At 43.0% G+C, this 18,664-nt stretch overlaps 1 protein-coding gene across 1 annotated transcript in view; it reads left to right on the forward strand.

Moving 5' to 3' along the window:
- The window catches only part of SMARCAL1 (SWI/SNF related, matrix associated, actin dependent regulator of chromatin, subfamily a like 1), a 78,302-nt gene that overhangs the window by 3,939 nt on the left and 55,699 nt on the right, over nt 1–18,664 (forward strand). The window contains exons 2-5 of the mRNA XM_044669430.1: nt 41–920; nt 1,402–1,452; nt 2,624–2,893; nt 4,390–4,440. Coding sequence (XP_044525365.1) covers nt 89–920; nt 1,402–1,452; nt 2,624–2,893; nt 4,390–4,440 — 1,204 coding nt within the window. The 5' untranslated portion in view covers nt 41–88. The remainder of the gene's footprint in view (nt 1–40; nt 921–1,401; nt 1,453–2,623; nt 2,894–4,389; nt 4,441–18,664) is intronic.

Raw genomic sequence — 18,664 nt, forward strand, 5'->3', positions numbered from 1 at the left:
AAAGTTAATGCTTATTTTTGAACCCTTTTTCCTCCAACAGGTTGTTCTCTATTTTCAACTCAACCCCAATGCCCTGTCTCCTGTTAAGATGTCCTTAACCCTCACTGAAGAACAGAAGAAAAAGATAGAAGAGAATCGGTTAAAGGCTCTGGCCCGAAGAGCTGAGAAATTAGCCCAGCAAAGTAAAAGCACAGGATCAGGACCTCCCTCTTTCCCTAGGACAGTCCACCAGGGCAATCACAGACATTCAGGTGGCCCACAGGACTTGCCAGGAGAGTCGTCTAATCTCTGCCCCAATGCTGCTAAGACCAGTCAGCGGACTCCCCGTGCCCCACCTGCTGAAGACCCGGCACCTCAGGTCCCCCCAAGTTTTCATCCCAATGTGCCGGTGCCGTCAGCAGCAAAGGGAAGGGAGATCAGTTCCAGCAGTCCTATGGCTTTCTGTAAGCTCTCTCATCCTATAACACCGAACTCTCTAAAGCACACCAGCCAGCAGAATTCTGGCAAGCTAGATCAGGGTCATACGTGCGTCTCTCATCAAGCCGAGCCCGCAGCCTCCACCAGCTCTGTCCATGGACCTTTGGGGGAGCCAGGGCATTCCCAGGCTGCTGCCTCTGGACGGCTGGGCCATCCAGCTAGACAGTCACTCAGTACCGCTGCGAGCCTCTCCGCCCCTCATCCCGAACCGCAGGATACAGTTGGACACTCCAGTTCCATCCATAAGAACCTTTCTGACTCGGGAAATCAGCCCAAGGGGAAGAATGGAAAGCTTCAGCAAGTTCTTCAGACCTCTCCTCGGAAGGCATTTGGCTCTCAGGAAGGGAGATGCACAAAGAAGGAGGGAGGCCGCTTCCAGGTGGAGATTGGATATAATTCAGAGCTTCTTGCTGTGTTTAAGAGTCTGCCCAGCAGAAAGTATGGTAAATGGATTGCCTGTCCTGTTTCATGGATGGGTTTCCTTTGGGTCATCTGCCACTTTGGCTATTCCTTGCATCTCTTGAGAGACGGTGCTCGTAACGTCTCTGCATCCTACTGTTAACCTCCTTGGCATGCCCTTTCTGGGCTATTCCCTTAATAAGCCTCCAGATTTGTTGTCCCCAAAATGGCCTTCTGGAGGTGACCCTGCCCTAGGAATCGGAAGGTCTGGGTTCTAGACCCCACTTCTCCATCCAAGACAAGTCTTGGTCATCTTCCCAGTCCTATTTCTTCATCCTAAATATGGAATCAAGAATTGTCCCTCTACATATTTGCTATTCACTTTCCAGCAGCATTGTGTGAGTCACACTCGTGGGCAAAGCATTTTGAACTCTGGCTGAAAAGGCTATTTGTAAGTACAAATGATTGTAATGATAGTAATTATCCTCATCATGGCCCCATTAAATGGTTTATGCTTCATTTCAGATCCTGCCACCAAAATGTGGGATTTCAGCCTAAAAGACTACAAGCCTCTAAGTAAGTAAACCAGCCGTTGTCCTTGGTTATCGGAGATGACATTGGTGTTGGAAGTTGTCAGATGTCCCCTGGCATTGCCATTTCTGAGTGTGGCAGCTTGGGTGGCATCATCATGAACTCTTTCTCCTTCCCTTTCCCCTGAGCGGAGGCCTCAGGGGCTGTCCAAAAGCCACTGGTTGCTTGTTGGCCTGCCCTCTTTGTCTGGCAACCCCATATAAAGTCTTTGTGATCAGTAATGTAGGACCCCTTGGGTTAAGCCTGGGCCTCGAAGGTGAGGGGTTGGTTCAGTGCAGAATGATTACAAAACAGTTAGTGTGGCCATAATGAAAAAACATGGATTCTGAGTTCTAGACCTGGCGTTGTCACTTATCAGTTATTAACCCCCATTGCCTAGCCCTTATTGCTCTTTTGCCTTGGAACCAATACATAATATTGATTCTAAGACAGAAAGTAAGGGTTTATTAAAAAAAAAAAAAGCACCAATTAACACCATTCATGTGATAGTGTACTTTTATTTATTTTTGTTAAACATTTCCCAATTCTATTTTAATATAGTTCAAGCCACTGGGGAGTCCATGAGTTTGACACCTCTGGATTATATGACCTTTGGAGTTCCTTCCAACTCGGAGCCTAGGTTTCTGTCATTCTGATTGTACAATGCCATGGTTCTAGGAATCCAATATGGCGGCACCCTGAGTATAAGCTGCATACAGAGCTAGTTAGCAGTGTTACACCCTCTGGCTCCCATGGGATAAAGATTTGGGTGGTGATTGGGAGGCAGTGTGTGTGGGGTGACGGAGAGAGCATTGTGTTCCGAATCAAAAGACCTAGGTTTAAGTACTGGTCCTGCCACTTATTTGTCTGTGTGAACTTGGAGAAGTCATTCATCCTCTGTGCCTTAGTCTCCACATTTGTAAAACGAAAGGTCTCCCTAGTTCTAAAATTCTACAATTTCTGTGGCAGAGCCAAGGGCAGTGGCGACTCAGTGGTATCTCTCAAGAGGGGCCCATTTCTGCCCGGATGCCCTGGAGCCTTCCTTCCGTTCTCCAGCCTCGTCCCCTTTGCTCCCCCTCTGGATCCCCCCCTGACCAGTCCAGAACCCCTCTAGTCCCGTGTCATGGCAGGAAGAGCCGCTTCATCTAGTTGTGCTAAGAGCATTTCTTCTCTTCAGTGAAAGCCATCCAGCACCTTCGCACCGTCACGTTGCAGCCCTTGGAAGGACCCGACGTCACCGCCTCTGCTGTGAAGTCTTCAGAGTTGAGATCCGGCGGTGAGGGGTCTCCGGAGTCCCCTCCTCAGCAGCTACTCAGGCCCCAGAGCAAGGGCCCTGCCAGCCTCCAAGGCCGATGTGTGCTCATCTCCCGAACCCGCTTTGAGGCAGACATTGGCTTTTCCGAAGACGTGATTGCGATATTTAAACGGATGCCTTCCAGGAACTACGGCAAGTTTGCAGTTCCAGTTGGGTGGCATAGAGGTAGCGGGCGACCCCTCTGCTGAGGTTGGCTCTCCTCCCCCCATGGAAGGGCCTGGAAGCACCAGGCTGCTGCAGCCTTCTTACTCTCCTTCCTTTACTTCTGCAAGGTTTGCTGATCCCATTCCATAGGGCAGTGCGGAGTATTCCTGAGATTCCCACAAAGAAAGCCCCAGAACCTGCCTGAACCACGTCTCCTCCCAACCCTAATTGCCAAGATCGCCCCTAAATCCCCCCCACCTTTCTACTTAATCTAGTCTCCCCTGGTGTGGTCCCCATGGGACGGGGAACAGCTGCTTACAATCCTCCGTCTCATCCTTTGGAGACTTGAAGATAATTAATTTTTCCTGCAGCTTGTTCCATAGGTTAAATAATATCATTTTGCATTTTATTTCCACAGCCAGCTTTTAGTCCTGTAAGAAGAAAAACAGGACCCCAGAATCTTGAGCAGCTAGGCTGACGTCTCAGCTTGGACCCATCGGCTTTTTAAAAAATCTCTCTGCTTTTCTAGGCCTTTGTTTCCTTCCCTGTTTGTGAAAAGAGAGGTTAGTGCCCCCTCTTCAGGGAACAAACAAGCCACCAAAGCAGCGAGGGAGTTCGAGACCTAACAGATCTAACCCAGTCTTTTATCATTGGTTTGAATGAATGAGTGAAGAATTCCATAGAAATGGGAAGATTGCTTGCATTCGTGAACAGCTTTCACAAAGTATCTCAAATGAGGGTTTGAGGGCATCTCCCATAAAAGCCTTCATTCTTTTCTGATGGCTCTGATGAGTTTATTTTTAATTCAATGGTCCCAGCTCAGTTATGGGTTTTGTTTTGTTTTTTGTTTATCCTTGAAAGGCAAATATGAATCATCTTCCCATATCATTGTCTTTGTGTTTGAAATTATGCTACTTACACTGATTGCTATTTTTTGTGTGCCTCAGAAGAGCTGAAAGTAGACAGTGTGGCACCTTGTGCCACTCTTTGAATATAATAGGTACCCAGTAGATCTTGGTTGAAAGTAAGAGTCCTTCCTGTATTTCATACTTATAAAGACTATTTTTTGGACTTTGGACTTTTGCACCTAACAGTGGGCTTTCATTCGGTGTGTGTTCAACTGCATTGCATATTAGTGCCATCCCTTTCCTTCTTGCCATTCACTGCAGCAATCCACAGCTCCCTGTTTTGTTTGTTTTCTGGAGGGTTTTCTCTTGTTCACAGGTGATCTAATCACCGACCTTTGCTTTACCATTAAGGACCAGTCAGGTTCAGGACCAAGCTACAACTAACTAGTTGTGGCTCAGATGGCAACGCTGGTGGAGCCTGAGATTCCTTGGGGGTCTCATGAGGTTCTTTGAGATATCAATCCCTAGGACTTCCATTCCCACCCCAATATTTGGGGACCATTGTTAGCTGGATTGGGTTGGGAGAGCTTGGAGGCACGGAAGCCTTGACATTTGCTTCTCCTTTTTCCTTTGCAGATATGAAGACCAGAAAGTGGAATTTCCATTTGAAAGATCACAAAAGACTAAGTGAGATGCCTGTGTGGCTTACTTTAATATTGTTATGCCGTAATTGGGTTTGTTGTTTGTTTAATTTGTCTGTCTTTACCCTCACAACATGACTTTCTTAGCTGAGGACGCTGGGTGTTGGGGGTGGGGGAATGGAATGGGGTAGCTTTCTTCTTTGATCATAGATGTAAAGTGGAAAAGTAAAGTATAAAGAGGACCTCAGAGGTCCTCTACTCCAAACAGACTAAGAGACAACAAGATCACCCTGGGAGAAAGTAGCCATACTGGGACTTAATCCTAGACCTTATTTATAGTCATGACTAGGATAGAGTATGGGTTCTGAAGTCAGGAAGACTCATCTTCCCAAGTTCAAATTCAGCTTCACACATTCACTAGCTGTGTGATGCTGGGCAAATCACCTAATCCTGTTTGCCTCGGTTTCCTCATCTGTAAAATGAGCTGGAGAAGGGAATGGCAAACCACTCTGGTATCTTTGGCAAGAAAACCTCTATGGGGTCATGGAGAGTCAGACATGACTAAAATGACTGAATAACAATAAAACAAAAGGAAAGCGAGGTCTTTTTCCTCTCTAGGGATCATAGGGCAGTTGTAAGATTATCAAGGCAAGCTGGGTAGTCCTCTTGGCTGTCAAAGAAGTTTAAATACTTTCACTCTGTGCACCAGTGACTGGGCTTGCACATATCTGCCTTATGCCGTAACAAAAGGCTATGGTATTGGTGGGAAAGGCTTCGTGTTTGGTGTTAGAGAACCCAAGTGGGTTACCAGCTCTATTCCTTTCAAGCTATGGGACCATAAGCAAATGTCCTTCTCCCTCTGAACCTCAGTTTCCTCATCTGTAAAATAAAGTTAAAAATATTTACACCACCTCTTTGGTTTTTATAAGAAACCTGTAAGCCTTCAAAGCCCAAATTTTAGTCACTATTCCTCTCTGTGTGACATTGAGCAAGTCCCTTAAGTTCCCTGGGCCTCAGTTTCTTCATTTGTCAGATAAGGGATTTGCACTCTCTCTTCAGACCCCTTCTCACTCTAAATCCAGTGATTATTCTATTAAACTGTTATGACCAGCCGAGCAAAGGAAGGTTGTGGCTTCATCTTCTGTGAAGGACTTTCCCAAGTGAGCTTTTGGAGACCCTCCCAGGTTTTAGGTTCTTAGATTGCTCACAGTATGCTGAAAACTGCACCAGATGGATTATTTGCACCCAGGGATCCTGGCCATCTTGGTAGACATATATGGAGTCAACCAGGCAAGGGATGATAGGATATTGGTGCTCCTGATGCCAAGGGCACTAACTCTCCAGAGAACGAGTCATTTACATTGTCTTTATTTTGGTGTTTTGCCTCACGTAGCTATAGGAACCAGTGTGGATTTTGTCTCTAAGAAGGGAGCTTGGTCAAACCTATTCCTTTCCCTGAGCATCCAGTCCCAAAGCTTGCCATTTCCTATTTAATCAAGAAAAAGAATCTTCTCCCCCACTAGCTTAACTCTGTGAGCACAAGCATGTTCTCAAACCCCTCTGGTGCTCCTGTTTTTCAGCTGTAAAATGGGGATGTTAATCCTTGTTCCGGCTACCTCTCTCACCTGGCTGTGGCAGTCAGCGGTCAGATGGGATGAGATACGTAAACGTGTTTTGTAGCCCTGCAAGACTCCACACGTGAGTCACCTTCTGCATGTCAGCAGTCATCCCTTTCACCCTGCGCACGTCCCTGGTAATTAAGATTCCACCTATAGCCCCGCTGAAGCCTGAGGAAGCCCTTTGTTAGCATCAGGCTGGCCAGTGGCCATGACTCACACGGAGATGTGGAGCTTCAGAGAGAAGATGTTGTTTTACTTGGGCTGTGCTGAATCTCGGGCTTCCGTCAGAGCCGCTCTCCAGGCAGTCCCCTGGGCCTCACTTTTCTCCCTCCTCTCTACCTAACCTCCCAGGGAGGCCAGTAAGACGCCCCTGAGACCATGTGGCTCCTTGGAGGAAGGACCCCTCGAAGGAGCAGGATCTAAAGTTCTGAGTGCCCAGAAGTGGCCCTGCTCTGTAGCGCTGTCACGGGGCCCCGCCGCAGCCGCTGGGACGTCAGTGGGATTCTTAGCCAAGAACGAATTTGAGCAGAAGAGGAATGGGCTTTCTTTGACTGGAAATGGCCGTGGAGTTCTTCCCTCTTGGCTCTTTTCTGCCTTTAGAGATGTGGAAATGTTTTCTACTACTACATTCCCCAGCAGACAAAAGACGACTGACTCTTCTTGAGCTGGGAGGCCTGGGGGTCTCATCTGGCCCCTGTGAAAGAAGGCGGAATGCAGAGAGGCCCTAAGTGGGCTTTGGTGGTACAGAGAGAAAGTTCCGTGCGACCTCCTGGGCTCCTGCTTTGGGTCATTGTGCATTCTGTTCCTGCTCCTGCACCTCCCTCTCTCTGGGAATCACTGTGTGCGAGGTCTGCTTGGGGGTACTAACTCCCTACCAGTAAGTCCTTGCACTGGACAATTCATTAGAACAGGAGGACACAATGAAAAGAAGGCTGGATTCGATGGCTGAGGACCTGGGTTCCAGTCCCAACACTGGCATTGACTCTCTCCATGACTTTGGGAAGGTTATTTCACGTCTTTAGGCCTCAGTTTCCTCCTCTGTAAAGCAGAGGAATTCAACTGAGCAGCGTGTCAAACTCAAAACAGAAATGGATCCCCGTATGCTATATTTTGGCCTAGAAAATCATAGATTAATATTATATGTGTTGGATTTTTATTTATTTTGTTTAAAATTCCCCATGTTTGCTTTAATCAGGCCCAGCAATTCTGAACAAGAAGATGACTAAGAGCCTCTCCTCTAGATCAGAACTGGCAAAACAAGATTGCTTAGAGGCCTGTTTTTGTGTGGCCCATAAGCTAAAATGACTTTTATATTTCTGGTTTTGGTTTTTATAATGCTTAGAAGCAATACTTTGTATTGGTGCTTAAGGCAGAAGAGCAGTAAGAGCCAGGCAATGGGGGTTTAATGGAGCTTGCTAGCTGCCCCACTTTAACATTATAAACTAAAGTTTTACTGTGTTTAAAAAAAAGGTAAGAAAGGGTCAACTAGATGGTTCAGTGCGAGGTGGAAGGTTCTGGGTTCAGTTCTGGTCTCAGATACTTCCTCACTGGGTGACCCTAGTCCTTCCTGCTCTTCTGCTTTGGAACCTGTACTTGTATTGATTCTAAGACAGAAGGTAAGAGGTTTTTTTAATTATCATAATTAAAAATAACTATACTTGCTGGCCATACAAAATCAAGTAGCAGACCTTCTGGCGTGGAGCCCTTTCACAGTAAGGATCCTTGCATGATTCCCATTTGCCAGAGTGCTCACCCTCCTCACGTCCCCAGCATCAGGGAAAGGACAGCAGAGAGGAGTCAATGAGTGAGGCTAGATGGTGCCTCGGACCCTGGGGAGAGGATGCCTGGGAGAACTGGGTGGCAGGAGGGGTCTGGAAGGTCTTCCGAAAAGGATGCCCAAAACTGACGCTTATGAAACGCCGCCTTTCAAGCTGGACAGACCATCAATCTTGCCTTTGATTTTCATCTGCTGTTGGAGTGCTGGAGATCACCAGGATTAAAATGAAAATTGTTTCTGAAGTCTCTTGAAGTCTATAGAAACCAGCATGCTCAGATTTAATTTGGAGGTGTAAAGTGCATTTCTACATCAAGATGGATGGACTCTTACATAAATGCCTTCAGCCTTTGCCGATTCCACATCGCAGTGAATTTGGTGTGTGGGTTCTGCTTCCAGGAGTAGCCGGAGCTTGTTGTTTCATTGAGAGCAGAAATGTGTTTTGATTTCTCTATAAAAGAGCTTAAGTAAGTTGGAAATGCAAACCAATTTAAGGTGGCACTAGATGGTTAGCCCTCCATATTTGCTTTAATACTTAGAAAGGGTATCCATTTGGTGTTTGGTGTGAAGGAATTTTTCTTTCTGTCTGACTTGTTCTAAGGCTTTGCGGAACAGTGAAAGAAAAGAGGATTGTAGAGAAGAGAAAATTAGTCTAGAAAATTCAAAACAGCAAATTTAAGACTGATTAAATTGTATAAGGAACATCCGATTTTCTGCCTTGATTTAATAATGATATGATGATCATGATAACTGATGTTTATATAAGATAACAAAGTATGTCATATACTCTAAGCAGTCTTGGTTTGCCAGATCCCAATCTAGAGGAAGGATCCTTAGAGGTTCATAGCTGCTGAACCTCATTAAAATATAAATGGGAAATTTTAAACAAAATTAATAAAAATTAATACAACATGGATAATGTTACTCCATGATTTTCTGGACCAATATGCAGCCTACAGGGCTGAAACTACTGCTTTAGTTGAATCCCCCTATTTTACAGATAAGGAAACTGAAGCCTAATGTGGTGAAATAACTTTTCCAAAATTAGTAAATGACAGTGTTGGGATTGGAACCCAGGTCCTCTGATATCACATCCAACATTCTTTTCATTGCATCTTCCTGTTCTAATATTTATATACTCTCATTTGATCCTGACAACAACCCTGTCGAGTAGGTATTATAAATAGTATTCTGTTTTGCAGATGAGAAAACTGAGTTTCAGAGAGATTAAGTGTTTTACCCAGAGTCACACAGCTTTTAAGTGGTAATGGTGGGATTTGAACCAAGCTGTCTTTTGCCTCTAAGTTCAACACTCTTTCCAATATTCTATACTTTTGGGGTAATATTGTTCTTATCAGTTGCAATCCAGAGAATAATCTTGACCCATGTGTCCCACCCTGCCTTCTTTCAGGCAATATTTAGGAAATCCTGAAGGTTTTTAAAGATAAAGAACAGTCCAAGAGTTGTGAACAGCAATTAACCAGCTGATTAGCAGCATTCCAAGATGGAATGATGATTTTGAAAATCACATAGCTCAAGGGAGATGGGCTGGAGGTGGGAATTCAGGGGGGAAAGGTAGACACAAGGGGATCTGAAATGGCAGAGAGGAATCTTGACCTCTCTCAAGAAGCCTGAGAGTAGGTGAATGTCACACAGAGGAGGCATTTAAGTTAAAAAATAAATTTGAAGTTCATTCTGGAGAGGAGAGAATTTAGTTCTCTGAGGAGAAAGCAAGTCCTCATGTTCTGAGAAATGATAAAGATAAAGAAGATGTTAGAGTCAGATGGTGGCCCAGTGGATGGAGAGCCAGGAGGTCCGGAGTTCAAAACTGGCCTTAGACACTTCCTAGCTGCGTGACCCTGGGCAACTCACTTAACCACCATTGCCTAGTCCTTATTCTCTCTTCTGTCTTGGAACCAACACATAGTGTTGATTCTGAGATGATAGCGGCTTAAGAAGGGAAAAAGAAGACCTGTGACTGCTTCTTGGGAGAGATGATGTGGCTAGAGTCAGAGGAAGAAGAGAAAGGAGCCAGCAGTGGCGGGTGCCCTGCCAAAGGGCAGCAGGACTGCTTTGATCAGAACCATTCAGATGTCTGCTGTTTTCCTGGGGCATGTATCCTAGACATGACAGAGAACTTCCCCAGGCCAGCCAGCGCTCAGACTCCCTTCTGCTGATTCATGTGTTCCCATCCGATCCTGCCAAAAGGAAGCCACACAGCAGCGGTAAAGATGACAGCCTCTTCGGCAAGAAGCTCAGGACCTCGGGCTGCTAGGTTTTCTGTGCCTGCCGCCTGTCAGGGGCAAAGGATTCACGAGGAAAGAGCAGATCTGGGGAGGGAACCGCTGTCTGAGAAGGTGGCATCAGAAAATAGGATCTGGATTTCTCAAATACAGCTTAAAATAGAGGAACGCCAGGCTCCTGGGGAGCGATAGGATGCCCTTGACCAAGGACTGCAAAGAATATATCGCATGGAGTCTTCCATATCTCCTCCAAAGGGCTTCAAGCTGAAAAGCAGGGAGGAAGAACGCCAGTGTCTGGGTAGTCCCTACGATGTAGAAAGGAGAGTAACTAAAGGATACCCCAGCCCCAAGTGCCTGTCTACGTACGGGGAGCAGAGGGTGCCCCAAAAGTCTTCGTGTGGTTTTAAGCCACTAGGGACTAAGCCCTTTAATAGTCCCTATTGTGTGCTGTTTCATCTTTCTTCATGGACCTCATAACCACCCTGGGAGGTAGCTATCATGATCCCCATTACTGTTGAGGAAAATGAGGCAAATAAATTTAAGTGACTTGCCCAGGGTCACACAGCTGTAAGGATGTGCCTGAGGTCATATTTGAACTCAGAACTTTGTGACTTCAGGCCCAGCCCTCTGGGTACTATGGCACTACTATAGAGTTTTAAACTGTGCCAACACTTTTGGGACATTATATAAGTAACAAGAATGGTAGAGGGGAAAGAATACTGATCTATTTAGGTCAGAGCAGGTAAGCTTAAGTCTTGCTTTTCTGACTTCATGTGTGACCTTGGATAAGGAAGGAAGAGACAAGCATTTATTCAGTACCCACCGTGTGCCCAGCGCTGTGTTATTAAAGGCATGTCACTGTTCCGAGTCTCAGTTTCCCCAATTGTAAAATGAAGGAGTTGGACTCAATGGCCTCTGAGCCTTTTTCTAACTCTTAACTTTGTGATCCTCAGAAAGGTCAACCAAAGCAGGGCTTCTGAACTTTTCTGGTATGCTGTAGATTCCTTGAAGCTCCAGGACCCCTCCTCAGAGTCGTGTTCTTAAAGGCATAGAGTGAAATACCTAGAATTACAGAGGAAACCAGTTCCTTTGAAGTATGGTTATCAAAGCAGGGAAAAACAAGTTCATGACTCCCCAGGTAAGGAGCCTTGAACTTGAGGGTCTATCACAAGAAAGCCTTTGTAGTTATCTCTGAGATTGGTAGAATGAGCCCCATAATTGGAGTTTGTCTCTAATGGTTGGAGATAGATGGATGGATGGATGGATGGATGGATGGATGGATAGATAGATAGATAGATGGATGGATGGATGGATGGATGGATGGATGGATGGATGGATGGATGGATAGATAGATAGATGGATGGATAGATGGATAGATAGAAGGATAGATAGATGGATGGATGGATAGATAGATAGATGGATGGATGGATAGATGGATAGATAGATGGATGGATGGATAGATAGATAGATAGATAGATAGATAGATAGATAGATAGATAGATAGATAGATAGATAGATAGATAGACAGACAGACAGACAGACAGGCAGATGGATGTATGAATCTGAGTATGGATATGGCAAGGGTGAAAGGAAGGGGCGAGTATGCAGGGTAGCAGATATTTAGAAAATAGGTGAAAAAGGGAGAGAACCAGAGAGAAGAAGCCTTGGGATAATGAGGAATGGAGGAAGAAGCAGAGATGATCTTAACAGAGGTGATTTTTGTCTTAGGAACATACCACAGACCACGTGAACAGAAATAGAAACTAGATGAGGAGTTCAGGAAAGAAATCACAAGCCTAGCAATGAGGTACGATACAATTATCATGTGAGCCTTCAATTATCTGAACATTTCATGGAAAATTTTCTCTTCCAAACCAGAGCAGCTGATTATTTCTTGCCTTAATCAAATTTCATCTTCCAAAAGTTGGATGAACCAACTCAGGGAAATGCTATTCTATTGTTTTAAAAAAATATTGCTTTTTGGTTTCCTATATTAACTTTATGCTTTTAATATTTACCTCTCTCTTCACTTTAATTCTTTATTATGAGCCATCTCTTATAACAAAAAATAAAAAAGGGAATAAATGAGAAAAAAATGCAAGTCCAACCCACCCTTCTCATTGTAGATAGTAAAAGAGTACAGAACTCCTCTTAATGAGTTTGTCATATGCTATACCCTGGGCTCTGAAGGAACTAGGTGATATAATTGCTGAACCAATATCAGTGGTATTTGGAAGACAGTGGAGAAGAGGAGGTGCCATAGGACAATATAAGGGCAGATTTCGTGATTTAAAAAGAAAATAACCCTTACCTTTTACCTTAGAATCACTATGTATTGGTTCCAAGGCAGAAGAGTGGTAAGGGCTAGGTAATGGGGGTTAAGTGACTTGCCCAGGGTCACACAGCTAGGAAGTGTGTCTGAGGCCAGATTTGAATCTAGGACCTCCTGTCTCTAGGCCTGACTCTCAATCCATTGAGCTACCCAGCTTACCCCAGATTTTATGATTTTCAAAGATGGAGGTGAATGGATTCTGCAGATTCTAGGCTAGTGAAAATTAGCTTCAATTTCTGGCAAACTTGTAGAATATAATCCCCTTTTTTTGATCTCCTGTCTTGCACCTTAGAATCAATACTAAAGCGTGGTAAGGGTGAGGCGATGGGGTTAAGTGACTTGCCTAGAGTCACAAAGCCAGAAAGTGTCTTGAGGTCAGAATTGAACCCAGGACCTCCCTTATGTAGGTCTGGCTCTCTATCCACTGAGCCAGCCAGCTGCCTCTGGAATACATTCTTTAAGAAGTGGCTAGTGAATGTCTAGGAATGGGAAATAACATGATGCCAACATAAAGCTGGCATTCTTCAAAGATGTGTCATGGCACACTAATGTTATTTCCTTCTTTGAAAGTATACTCAGCTCTTAGATCAGGGAAATGCAGTGTTTTTATTTTAACTTGTATTTTTGTTAAACATTTGCCAAATTCTGTCATTCCATTTTTTGTGGAAAAGACAGAGCACTGAGAGCTAGATGACAGTACAAGTACTTGGATTGAAATCATTGTTGAATGGACAGAACCATAGAGTCATCGCCGATGGTTCAGTATCATCTTGAATGGGGAATTCCAGTGGAATACCCTAGGAGTTTGTGTCTGGCCTTGCCCTGTTATTTTTTTTAAAAATTAGTTTTTATTGATATCTTCTATTTTTACATCATTATGGTTTTTCTTTCCCAGAGAGAAGTCCCATATGACAAATAGTATTTTTAAAATTTAATTTAAAAATTTTTTTTCCATGGTTACATGAATCTTATTGTCTCCCTCCCCTCGTCTCTCCCTACTTCTGGAACTGACAAGCAATTCCACTGGGTTGTTCTTACATTGTCAATTCAAAACCCATTTCCATATTATTCAGTTTTTAAAACCAAAGCCTCAAATCATATACCCATATAAACAAGTGTTTATAACTCATATAACTCATATGTTTTCTTCTAGATTTCTATTCCCACAGTTCTTTCTGTCAATGTGGATAACATTCTTTCTCAGAAGTCCCTCAGAATTGTTTTGAACCATTGCATTGCTATTAGTAGCAAAGTCAATCACATTTAGTCCTCCCACAATGTTTCAGTTACTGTGTACAATGTTCTCCTGGTTCTGCTCATTTCACTCTGCATCAGTTCATGGAAGTCTTTCCAGTTCTTTTAGAAATCAAGCAGTTCATCGTTCCTTATAGCACAATAGTATTCCATCACCAGCATATACCACAATTTGTTCAGCCATTCCCCAATCAAGGGACATCCTCTCATTTTCCTATTTTTTTGCCACCACAAAATTTAGCTCAGCTATAAATATTTGTGTATAAACAGATCTTTTCCTTTTTTTTTTTTTATTAATCTCTTTGGGATAAAACCCTATTGGTGATATTGTTGGATCAAAGGGTAGGCAGTCTTTTTTTTTAGATTAATTTTTTGAACGTTTATTAATATTCATTTTTAACATGGTTACATGATTCATGCTCCTACTTTCCCCTTCATCCCCCGCACTTCCCCCCACCCATGGCCGATGCACATTTCCACTACTTTTGTCATGTGTCCTTGATCAAGACCTATTTCCAAATTGTTGATATTTGCATTGGTGTGGTAGTTTCGAGTCTACATCCCTAGTCATGTCCACCCCAACCCATGCGTTCAAGCAGTTGTTTTTCTTATATGTTTCCTCTCCTGCAGTTGGCAGGCAGTCTTTTAAAGCCCTTTGAGCATAATTCTAAATTACCTTCCAGAATGGTTCGATCAGTTCATAATCCACCAGCAATGCATTAGTGTCCCAATTTTGCCACATCCCTTCCATCATTTATTATTTCTATTTACTATCATAATGGCCAATCTGCCCGATATAAGGTGGTACCTCAGAATTATTTTGGTTTGTATTTCTCTAATCAAGAGGGATTTAGAACATTTTTTTCATATGATTATTGATGGTTTTGATTTTTTTCATATGAAAACTGCCTATTCATATCCTTGACCAAAGAGTCTTTTAAGATTAAAAAAGGAAAGGAAAGAAAATGAGCACAACTGATCAATTCATTGAAAAAGTCTGAAAATATATATAATGTGTAATACTTGTAGTTCTCCCACCTTTAAAGAAGGGGTGAATTGGGGGTGCCTTCTCATATCTCATATTCAAGTCATGCTTGATCTTTATAATTTGCTGCATTCACTTTGATTTTTATGTATGTGGTTATTCTTTTAATTTACATTGTTATACTCATTGTTTATATTTTCTTCTTTACTCTTCTTTCTTCACTCTGCATTAATTCATATAGATCATCTCATGCTTCTCTGTATTTATCACATTCATCATTTCTTACAGCTCTATAATATTCCATTATATTCACATGCCACACTTTGTTTAGCCATTTTCCATTTAAAGAGCATCTGCTTGATTTATGATTTTTTTGCTGTCACCAAAAACATTGTTTTAAGTAGTTTGCTATACATAGGGACTTCTTTCTTATGGATAGCTTCCTTGTCTTATAAACCCAGTAATAGAATTTCTGGTTTATATGGCACGGACACATCCAGAGAAAGAACTGTGGGAGTAGAAACACAGGAGAAAAACAACTGCTTGAACACATGGGTTGATGGGGATATGATTTGGGATTCAGACTCTAAATGACCACCCCAGTGTAACTATCAATAATATGGAAATAGATCCTGATCAGTGACACATGTAAAACCCAGTGGAATTGTGCTTTGGCTATGGGGAGGGTGGTAGTGGGGCTTGGGGGGGAGGGAAAGAACATGAATCATGTAACTATGAAAAAATATTCTAAAAAAATTTTTTTAAATAAATAAAATTAAATAACTAGATAATAGAAAAAAGTGTTTAAATAAATGTCTTGGACATTTTAGTCACTTTATTTGCTTAATTCCAAATTGATTTCCAAAATGGTTGCACCACTTTACAGCTCCACCAACAGTGTAGTCATTAAATGTCCCCATCATCCTACCACCCTTCCAACAATGACTATTGTCATTTTTGTCATCTTTGCCAGTTTGGTATGAGGTGAAACCTCAAGGTTGTTTTGATTTGCAATTCTCTTATTAATGATTCAGAGCAATGATTCCCAAAGTGGGCGCTACCACCCCCTGGTGGGTGCTGCAGCCATTCAGGGGAGTGGTGATGGCCACAGGTGCATTTATCTTTCCTATTAATTGCTATTAAATTTTTTTAAAAAATAATTTCCAGGGGGCTAAGTAATATTTTTTCTGGAAAGGGGGCGGTAGGCCAAAAAAGTTTGGGAACCATTGATTCAGAGCATTCTTTCAGGTGGTTTTGAATACTTCATAATTCTTCCTCTAAAAACTATTTGACCATATCTTTATGGGAATGGCTGTTAGCCTTGCACTCTCTTAACATTGGGATGGACGACGTGGTGGCATGCTTAACAGATTTGCAAATGACACAAAGCTGCAAAGGACAGCAAGGTGCCTTGGATGATACCGTCAGGATCTAAATAGATCTCGATGGGCTAGAAGATGGAGCCAAATCTAATATGATGAAATTCCGTGGGGAACAATGTAATGACTTATGTGTGGGCTGAAAAAGTAGATTTACTAAGTACCATATGGGGGAGGCATGGCTAAGCAGTAGTTTTGTCTCAAAAAAAATCTGGGAGTTTTAAGGGACTGAAAACTCAATGTAAGTCAACGGTGTGATGTGGGAGCAAGAAAAAAACTCATACAACCTGCCATTGCATTCAGGGAGGCTTAAGTACCAGGAATAAGAAGGTGAAATGGTTCCACTCGGCTCAAGTGAGGCTACTGGAGTGTTGCATTTTTAAAAGGATATTGGAGATGTTGTGGAGAAGATGCAGAGCGAGGTTGGGTCAAGGAAAGTCATGGGGTGTGAACAGCAACTAAAAGGGGGTGAGGATAGGCAGTGGGATGGCCATTTCCATGTTCTCCAAAATAGGAGAAAGATGGTCCCAGAAGACAGATCTGGAAACAGTGAGTGGAACTTGCAAAGGGGCCACATTAGGCACATTTTTATTTGGTAGAAGGAAGAACTTCTTAATCAGAGCTACCCCAAGTGGAATGGGCTGCCTCAGGATGGAGTGGGTTCATCCTTATTGGAAGTCTTCAAGGAAAAGCTGGGTGAGGGCTTGTCATATATGTGTGCATATATATATATATACATACATACATACATACACATATGTAACAGAGAGAGAAACTGGAACTGAACAGTGATTTCACTGCTGCAGCAGATACTTGCCTCCCTGGTGAGAAAGCTCCCTCTTCCATTGCAGGTTAGCCTCTTCCCTTTAATTTATAATCTCTGAAAGGTGCTGAGAGCCCTGAGAAGTTAAGTGATTGGGATCAGCTGGGTGGTTCAGCAGAGTGAGAGCCAGGCCCAGAGATGGTCGTTCTTGGTTCAGATCTGGCCTCAGACACTTCCTAGCTGTGTGACCCTGGGAAAGTCACTTAACCCCCATTGCCTAGCCCTTGTAGCTCTTCTGCCTTGGAACCTATACATAGTGTTGATTCTAAGACAAAAGGCAAAGGTTAAAAAAAATTTTGTCTTTAAAGAGAAGTTAAGTGATTTACTGAGGGTCACAGCCAGTATGTATCAAGTAAAGGACTTAAACCTACGTTTTCCAGGTTTCAAGGCTGGTTCTTCTTTTTTATTATTTTTTAAGCCCTTGCTTCAAGGCAAAAGAGCCATAAGGCCCAGGCAATAGGGGTTAAGTGACTTGCCTAGGGTCACACATCTAGGAAGCATCAGAGGCCAGATTTGAACCTCTCGGTCTCCAGGTCTGGCTCTATCCACTGAGCCACCTAGCTCTCAAGGCTGGTTCTTTTTTTTTTTTTTCCCCAATTAACATATAGAAATAATTTTTGACATTTTAAAATTCAGTTTTCTCCCTCTCCTCCCCTTCTTTCCCTCCTCATCCCCCGGTGTTGAATAGTCTGACATGGGTTATACCTTGTATTTTCATGTAATACATATTTCCATATTGCTCATGTCACGATAGAAATCGTATATCACACACACAATAGAAATCTCATGAAGGAAGTATGGTGGGAGATGGTGCGCTTTGGTCTGCACTCCAACTCCAACAATTCCTTCCTTCGCAGTGGTTAGTATTTTCGTCATTAATCTGTTGTGTTTGTCTCGGAGACTTTATTTGCTGATAATGGTTTAGTCCTTCCCAGCGAATCATCATATAGAATTTCTGTTAGCGTATCCGTTGTTCTCCCGGTTCTGCTCACTTCCCTTTGCATCAGCTCATAGAATCTTTCCAGGTTTTTCTAGACTCCACCCAAGGCTGGTTCTTAATCCAGGCTGCCACACTGCCTCTCTTGTACGGCCTTGGTCCTTCGAGCTCTGAAATTCTGCGATTCTAGAGAGCTTACAGGACTTAGTTCATACCAAGCCTCTTCCTCTTTTACGTTCCTCCCTTCCCCTTTCCTTGTCTCTTTACCACTGTGGCTATTTCTTGGGGCCTGTTTTCCTTAGACTTCTCTTTCCCCTTCTAGTATCTCTTTTCCTTCCTCTTTTTTCTTCTTTCTCTTCATAATATGATATTGAAGTAGGTTTTTAAGTGTTCATTGAGTTTGTTGAATAGAATGAGAAAATCAAGGAATAGTAGCCTCTAAAAAATAAGAATAAAACCTCAAAAATATTTTCATTTTCATGTGTACCTCAAAAGATTTTTTTTCCTGCTACGGGTCAGTAACTCTCACCCTCTTCCCACTCCCAGCATAGGGATTTTAGGACATATTCAAAAGCCAAAATTCTGAGTGATTCATTGGCAAAGCAGGAAGGAAAATGATGGTTCTTCTAATAATAGCTTTAGGTGATGAACTAATCATGCATTTTCTTCCAGCCTCCAAATGTGTTTATTTTCAAGCCTCTTAACCATAGTGATGATAACTGGAAGGGAACAGCAGTGACATTCTTTTTTTAAGTGAAGATATGAAGGTAGCCTTCTAGAGTCAACTAGGCTTCTTGACATCTATCTGCCTCAACCCTTTCTTTCTCTCTCTCTCTCTTTCTCTCTCCCCTCCTCCCTCCCTCTCTCTCTGTCTTTGTCTTCTCTCTCTCTCTCTCTCTCTCTCTCTCTCTCTCTCTCTCTCTC

The sequence above is a fragment of the Gracilinanus agilis genome, chromosome 3 (assembly GCF_016433145.1).
Source record: "Gracilinanus agilis isolate LMUSP501 chromosome 3, AgileGrace, whole genome shotgun sequence".
In the NCBI taxonomy this organism is placed as follows: domain Eukaryota; kingdom Metazoa; phylum Chordata; class Mammalia; order Didelphimorphia; family Didelphidae; genus Gracilinanus; species Gracilinanus agilis.